The sequence below is a fragment of the Pipra filicauda genome, unplaced genomic scaffold (genome assembly GCF_003945595.2).
Source record: "Pipra filicauda isolate LSUMZ 115617 unplaced genomic scaffold, ASM394559v2 scaffold19_size4547281_pilon, whole genome shotgun sequence".
Classification (NCBI taxonomy): domain Eukaryota; kingdom Metazoa; phylum Chordata; class Aves; order Passeriformes; family Pipridae; genus Pipra; species Pipra filicauda.
Window position 1 is genome coordinate 844,383 of NW_024104309.1, and position 7,711 is coordinate 852,093.

Here is a 7,711-nt window from a genome sequence, read left to right on the forward strand (position 1 = left end):
AAGTGTTTACTAAAACCACACTTGCTTCCTAATTTACTTTTGCTTGAAATCTCCGGTCTAGGGAAGTAAGCACTTTCTAAGTTGTCTTTCTCTTCGGTGTTTGTTTTTCCTAACAGTGTTTAGGTGCAGCATGTTTTCTGCCTTTTTTTTTTTTAATTTCTTTATGGTGAGCCAAAGCTTCTCCATATTCCTTACTTGCCATCTGTGTGAGAGCAACACTGGCTCAAGATGTACGTGCTTTAAGGATCAGGTGTACAAAGTTAAATCTTTATTGGAAGATTCGTACAGAAAAATGATCCAGTGGAGTATTCAGAAATGCAGTCCAAGGCAAGGGGTTAAGTGCACAGAATGGTGTCATAAAAATTATCCCCAAGAAATCAGTGAGTGCTCTTCAGTCCTACTTTACTTTCCAAAAATCAAGGGGAAGCTAGAAAGTGTTATTTGCCGATAAAGCGCGGTGGTCGTTTCTCCCTGAAGGCAGCCATCCCTTCCTGACGGTCTCTTGTGGGAATATTCTATATAAAAAAGAAAAGCAAAGCAAATGGTATGTTTTCCATCGACAAGTAGATGTGGTTTTAAGTCCTGGCTAATTTGGCAGTAGTGGTGTAAAACTAAGGTTGCTTTTCTTTCAATACTTTAAGTCCCAACTTCCACATTTTGCCATTAGGAAAATAGAGACTGGGTTCTAGAGTAACTCACAAGCAAAGCATCTCAGACAAAGACCGTAGAACTACATAGGAAAACAGTTTTCCCTAAACTTAATGCTTTACCATCTTAAAATACACTGAGAGGCACATTATATTGTAATAAAATAATGTACTGTATTGTTTCATTAGCTAAGACAGGTGCGTGCTCTCAAAACTTGGCACAAAGAAGATTCCTCACAGGAGGAATCATTTTTAATTTGTCAAAACCAAAACCACTTGTAAAGCTCATCCTATAATTAAAATACAGTTGTTCCTTTCAGGAATGAATTCTGAAGGTGACCTACCTGGGCATAGCACATCCCCTCAATAGCCATCCCTGATGCAATGTCGACCTGGGGATGAGAGGGAAGGGTGAGATTTGTCTGAAGTACAGCCCTCAAAGCTCTTCATAGTTCTCAAATCAATAAACATTCACTTGTAGTACAGAGTGACCTTCACTCCTGTATTAGAACTGCAGTGTTAGTGACTAGAAGAGAAATTCTGCCCTATTAATTTTATCTTTAAAGAAAATCTTTAAAACCTCTGCAATGGCTTTAAATGCCTGGTCTAAACATGGATTATAACTCATCTGTTCTGAACATTTTTACTGTAGTAATTTGTAAGAGCTGCTCGTTTGCTTCATTCACCTCGATATTTATAAAAAAAAATTTATTACCTCCATTCCTCTGTTTATTGCCAGTTTTCCCATTTTCACAGCAAATGGAGCCTTTATTAAAAAACAAACAGAAACCAAACTACAACAAACATTTAAATAATTAAAGCCACATTCATTCATAATAGAGGAATTGTTATGTCATTGTCCTAGCTCCAAATGACCTTCTAGTCTACAAAAATTTGCAGCAAGTTAGTAAGTATTTTTAAAAAAATTAAAAAATTGGTGTTTTCTGTAGTTCACATATGTACATGATGAAAGGTTTCAATGTGTCCTGCAGGGCTGCATGACTGCAGCTGGGGGTAAAACTGTCCTGTAGGTTAATCAGCTGGATGTTAATGCTTGTTCCTACAGAAATTGCATTCAGAAAGGACAGTTAAGAGACTTTAACGTGAGGAACCAAGACTTCAGTATTTCACAGGAAGGAATTTCAGTTGTTGTTTGCTGTCTTTACGTTGCCCACATGAACACCACACTTACCTGGGGAAGGATTTCTTTAGCCAAAGCTAGTGCTCTCTGGTAAGCTGCATCTCCCTCGCTGTTCTGTGGCACTGAGTGATTTACCAAGCCCATGGAGAAGGCCTGTTGTCCATCAATCTGTCTGCCAGTGAAAATGAGTTCCTTTGCAAGACCTATTCCAACACATCTGGGCAGGCGCTGGGTTCCACCTTAGGATAACAGTGAAAACACCTTTTCTCATTTCTGAGAAATGCCCCACTAGTATTTTGGCTCCTTATGAAACCAGGAGGTTTAAAAAATAAAGGCATCGTATAACCACTAGCTGATTATGTCAACATTTTTAAAGGCACCTGAAAAGCTTCAGCATCCCTTTTGAGTATTTCGATAAACAAGAAAAGGTGTAAAGGGACTTTCCTAAATTCAGAGCAAGTCAGAGACAGGGTTTGGGACAGAACTCTTGATTCACAGATCTCCTGCATCACTGTAAGATGCTACTTCTAATTTACATCCAAAACACTTAAAGTGCTCTAATGGCAAAATATTTACTGTACAGCTGAGAAAGTGTGACTGAAGATTGAGTGCAGGTCACCTGCTCCAGGAAGAAGTCCTCGTGTGGTCTCAATAAGGCCCATTTTAGCTGATGAAGCTATTAAAAAAATAAATGCAGGGTTAGTTACTTTTTGATTTGTATAACTGAACTGATTGATAAAACTACAAACTGGCAATACTGAACTGGAACTCCATTTCTCCAAGTAGCCAGAAAGTGAGTACTACAGTGTTTCACCACTGTCCATCTCAAGTGCCATGGGGGATGTGTGGTATGGCTGCTTAGCCCAATGTAGCAGTTTTATCTAGAACAATGAATCTTGTGTCCATACTAGATAAAATGTAATGGAAAATGAAAATGTGATGGAAGCACAGAAACAGAAAAAGGAAATCTTCCAGTCCAAACTGATTTAAATTGGGAAGGTTAGATATAGCCAGAGTGCTGATCCAGAATTACATTCCAATAACCGTTTAATTCTACTAATAAAGTTTTCTAAAGGAATCCTAATCTTACCTAAAAATAGGCTTTACTTTTTAAGCATGGAAACTGCTTTTCCAGTAGTAACGAAATGTCACAATTTCTGAACAAATGCTTCCTCATTTCCTGAACTGTTTTAAGTCCCTCTCAAGCTTCTGGATTCCATTAACAGTCCATTCTCAAGCATGTAAGTTCTCTTTAAAATATAGTCACTGATTGCAGGACGATTCCTACATGGAGCAACACCAACCTGCCACTCGAAGGTCACAGGCCAAGGCCAGTTCTAGTCCCCCTCCCAGCGCGTAGCCATCGATGGCAGCGATCGTGGGCACAGGCAGGGCAGCTGCAGAACACAGCACAGGTTACACACTTGTGTTCCAGAAGTTCTCTTCTGGAATTTGAATCCTTCAACTCTAAAGCTTTTAGTCCAAAATTGCCCAAGAACTCATTTTCTACTGCAACACAAAACAGGGTGAACTGTGTCCTTGCAAACTGATCACATCAATGTCCAGCTGGTGCAGTTCAACAGTCAGAGCAAAGATGCCATCCCAAGTCACTGTCACGAGGATCAGTTTTTCTGGTGTTTTTGTCAGCCAAGGCTCCTGAACTTGGTAAACACTGTTGTTACCTCACAGTTGAGCAACGTGATGTATCTGGAGATTATCTGCTTGATACCCTTCCAAATATTTTGGGAGCTGGATGCAAACTTCAGACGTGTGCTACTTCTGTGCTGTAACCACCCCTCCCTGACTGCTTCTGTGGGGTTTTTAATTACTGCAACTCTGATTGGTATTTTAGTCAGCTTTCACTTTGTTTTTTCTCTCTAGTAAGAGCAGAATAATTCATAAATAGGGGAAGAAAATCAATTGCATGAGTCCATATTCCTTTCGGAAAAAAAGAAAAGAAAAAGAAAAAAAGAAGAGGGAGTGGAGGAGTTGTAGATACAAACCCAAACATTCCACAAATCCATTTAGCAAATCCATTCAGAGATTCAAATCCATGTTGTTAGGGCATTGCCATATCATGAGAGTTTCAGAGCATGTACTGGAAGTGAGACAACCAGCACAGCTCATGTTGTCTAGCACTGCCTCCCTAGAATTCCACAGAACTGGATATAAATGCTTTGCCATAGCAGGTATTTTATTTATTACACCCATGTGTGTGCACTGCTCCTGTTGTGGGTAAGGCAGGACTGAAATGCATCTTGTCCTGGGAGTGGCAGCAGGAGAGTTAATATTTTACCAGATTTTTGTTTCAAGCATAAGCTGGAGTCATTTGGGAAGCAACTCCTACATGGATAACCTGCTGGTTGTCCCCTCCTACAGCATGTTTCACTACAGGTAGTCTGGGATAACTTTTCCAACTGAAATAATCCTTTACCTATTTCATCCATGAGATTTCTCAGCCTTCTAACAAACAGTCCAACTTCTGCATCATCCATCTTTGCACGTTCCTTTAAGTCTGCTCCTAAATAACGGAGAGAAAGGTTAGAATCCAGGAAAAGACATCCAAACTGTGTTCCCTCCTGTCCCTCTTAGAGGACAGACCATTTCATTTCAGAAGTTTTGAACTACAGCATTCTGTAGAGGTTAAGTAAGGTCAGAGGAGGTCAGTGTGGACACTTGGGCTGCAGCAATGGGGGGTGCTCCTCTGTGCCCTATCCACAGATTCCACAGAGGAACACCAACCACTGTATGTAAGGATGACAATCCATAAAACTGGAAACAAGAACTCCAATACCAGAGCACCTGTGCTTGAAGAAATGGAAAACAAACAGTGGCACCATGCAGCCTGTGTGGCTCACTGTGTCACACACATCTTCATCATGGAAGCCAAGAGACAGACAGCTGAGAGAACAATGTGGTTGTTATTTGCCACACAAAAAATTGCCTATTTTTCTTTTAGCACACATTTTCTGCTTGATCTGATCACAGTCCCAAGAGCCATCATGTTTTTTGACCACAGTTTGCAGAGCCTTTGTTACTCACCTGCACAAAACACACCTTTCACCTGGCTCTTGAACACCACCACACGCACCTTCTCATCGAAGCGGAGCTGCTCCAGGGCACTGAACAGCTACGAGGGAGGGAGGGCAGACAAGGGGGGAAAAACTTCAGGCATAAATTAGAGCAAGCTCCTAATAATATATGATACAAGGGTTTTCTTTTTGCCCTGCAGGTGCCAGGATATTTCTGGAAATCATGTAAGTGGAACCAGCAGGATCTTTCCGTGACAGCCTCAGAATGATGTGTTTCCCCATCTCTTTTTTCCTTCCACTCAGAGATGAACCTTTGCTGTACCTTAAACTCATTCCCCTTCCTGTCAAGGCATGAGCTGGACTTTCTCTAGGATGTAGTATCCTTGAACAGATCACCTGCTAAGGTGTGACAATGAGTATGTTTTTGTTGTAATTACACAAGTGAGGACATTAACTTGCATCTGAGTTAAATTAAATTAAATTAGCTAACTTCAATAACTCCAGTATCTCTGTCCAGTCCACATCTGAGATACTGCAGTAACTATCACAATCCCTTTTTCTCCAGGCTAACCTGCCTTGCCCTGGTGCCATCTCCCACTGACCTTCAGCAAGGGATAAGATTTTGTTTTACATTTCCTACAACTATTCTTACTGCAGTGGGTTATTGATCACAATTCCAAACACACTTACAGGCCAGGTCCATACTCACTTCGTTTACAAATACTTTTCCCAGTGAATTTCTCGCGTGGGGTCGGTTCATTAGGATTTCAGCAATACCTTGGTAATAGGAGACAATTTCAGTTATACTTCATTTAGTTCTCTGACACAGTAATTCAACTGGGAACAATATCTGCATGTGCTGCATCTTCTCTTCCCTGAAAATGCATGTGAAGTATTTTCTAAACCAATCAGTTATTTGAAAAGTAGAGGTGGCACACCATGTCTACAAAACCCAGTTATGCGGAAAAACTGTGAAATTCAGCAGCACTGTAAATACTATAAGACTTAGAAAAATCAACACAACATCCAAGAACATATGTCTTAGAATCACTGCAGAAACGGGGGAAAAAACCAACAAACCAAAACCCAAATGATCCATCTTAGATTTCTCTTTTGAATGTTACTTAATTTAGTTTTTATTGTACAGTCTTACTACGTTAAAGTATATTTCTTTAATGAAGAAAATTCTCTTGGGATTGCTGTTGGCATGAGAACAGCACAGACTGGTCACTCTCAGTTCATGTTCCAGAACTGCTCGGAAATTGCAGCTCCATTTTATTTAAACTTAATAAGCTCATCGGTGGAAAAGACTCCACTAAAAGTTCCTAAGTCCAGGCAGAAAAATAAGGCCAAAATATGTATCTACTTCTCCCTTGCACTTGTGACTTGTAAATTATTATCCAATGGCTTCTGTGTGCTTTGGAAAGAAAAAAATATCCCCTTTCCTTGGCTGCACTTCTGCTCACTTCCCAGGCACGCATGTTCTAAGATGCTGTTGCTGCTGCTGTAGGTGCACAGCTGTACTTTGCACGTGTGTATTCCTTTGTCTGTGCCAGGGGCCAGCTACTGAACCAGACACAGGTGACAGCAGCACCAGCAAAAGACACAGCTGTGGGAACTGTTCACGGGTATGTAACTAGCAAAACTACCAAGAGGTGTTTAGGAGCTCTTGCAATAGTTACACAAAAAGTAAATCCATTGGCAATCTGAACCAAAACTCAAACTGTTTACTGGCTCTCATGCATAAATGTGCACAGACATGCCCAGGTCCTGTCCTACCTTTAGCGCTGTACATTGCTGATATCAGAAAAATCTAAGGTATGCAAACCAGAACTTCCTGTGTTGAGCTCTCCTGCACGCATAACTTAAGAATATGCATCTAGCCGTTCATTTGGCAGGAGCGTTCTCGGAAACAAGTATCAAGACATAACTGAAAGCTAAGATACGACGGACGACCTGGCTTCAGCCTGCGCCCTCCCTGCAGCACCGGGTCACCGCGCCGGTCCCCGGGCACTCACCGCCGCTGTCGCCGCCGGCCGAGCCCACCAGCACCTCCGCGCCCCGGCGCGGTTGGGCCGCGGGGGTCCCTCGGCGGGCCCCGCGCAGCGCGGCGGGCACGGCCCGGCCCAGCCGCAGCATGGCCGCTCTGGGGCCGCGGGGTCGCGGGGCACGGGACGGGCCGCGCCGCCTTTAAGGAGGACCTAGAGGAGTCAGTGACACACTGACAGCCCGCTGGAGCGGAAGGGTTACTGACAAGTGAGGACCCGTGCGGTGGAAAACAAGGTAGATGCCGCCTGGATATCTGTGGAAGGCAAGAGGTGACCTCCTTTCTGTCCCGTGAGGGAGCCGTGGAGATCCTCAAGGATGGCACCGAGAGGGAAGGGGAAGGACTCTTGGAAGAGTGGGTTGATGAAGGTCAGACGTTCAGTTTTCACCGTGAACCCATCCAGCATTTCAGGAAAAGAGGATGATCCCTTCAAGTGACGGACCTGAAGATATCTCTGAAGGAAAAGAATCACAGAATCAATTGGATTGCAAAAGATCTCTGGGATCATCGAGTCCATCACGAATCATCACTGAGTACCATGTCCAGTCTTCCCTTAAACACCTCCAGGGACGGTGACTCCACCACCTCCCTGGGCAGCCCACTCCAATGTCTAATCACCCTTTCTGGGAAGAAATTCTTCCTGATGTCCAACCTAAACCTCCCCTGGCACAGCTTAAGACTATGTCCTCCCGTCTTATTGCTTGTTACAAGGGAGAAGAGACCGACCCACACCTGGCTCCACCCTCCTGTCAGGGAGTTGTAGGGAGAGAGAAGGTCCCTCCTGAGCCTCCTTTTCTCCAGGCTGAGCTCCCCCAGCTCCCTCAGCCGCTCCTCATAGAACACG

At 43.1% G+C, this 7,711-nt stretch overlaps 1 protein-coding gene across 1 annotated transcript; it reads right to left on the reverse strand.

Moving 5' to 3' along the window:
* Window positions 1–246: 246 nt before the first annotated feature.
* On the reverse strand, window positions 247–7,642 carry ECHDC2 (enoyl-CoA hydratase domain containing 2). Its single transcript, XM_027748701.2, has 11 exons — window positions 7,600–7,642; window positions 6,839–7,321; window positions 5,530–5,597; window positions 4,831–4,918; window positions 4,223–4,309; window positions 3,093–3,185; window positions 2,408–2,464; window positions 1,840–2,027; window positions 1,363–1,413; window positions 992–1,039; window positions 247–515 (listed from the first exon to the last, which is right to left on the reverse strand). The coding sequence occupies exons 2-11, from the start codon at window positions 6,957–6,959 to the stop codon at window positions 438–440; spliced, it is 879 nt and encodes a 292-aa protein (XP_027604502.2). The 5' UTR covers window positions 6,960–7,321; window positions 7,600–7,642; the 3' UTR covers window positions 247–437.
* Between the last annotated feature and the right edge of the window lie 69 nt (window positions 7,643–7,711).

Bases quoted from the DNA above. Each gene is read 5' to 3' on its own strand.
- ECHDC2 (XM_027748701.2), bottom strand. From the start codon at position 6,959: ATGCTGCGGCTGGGCCGGGCCGTGCCCGCCGCGCTGCGCGGGGCCCGC. The intron at 5,598-6,838 runs GTGAGTGCCCGG...CCTATTACCAAG, and splicing joins GGCCGGCGGCGACAGCGGCG to GTATTGCTGAAATCCTAATG. The intron at 2,028-2,407 runs GTGACCTGCACT...TGTTATCCTAAG, and splicing joins AGGACTTCTTCCTGGAGCAG to GTGGAACCCAGCGCCTGCCC.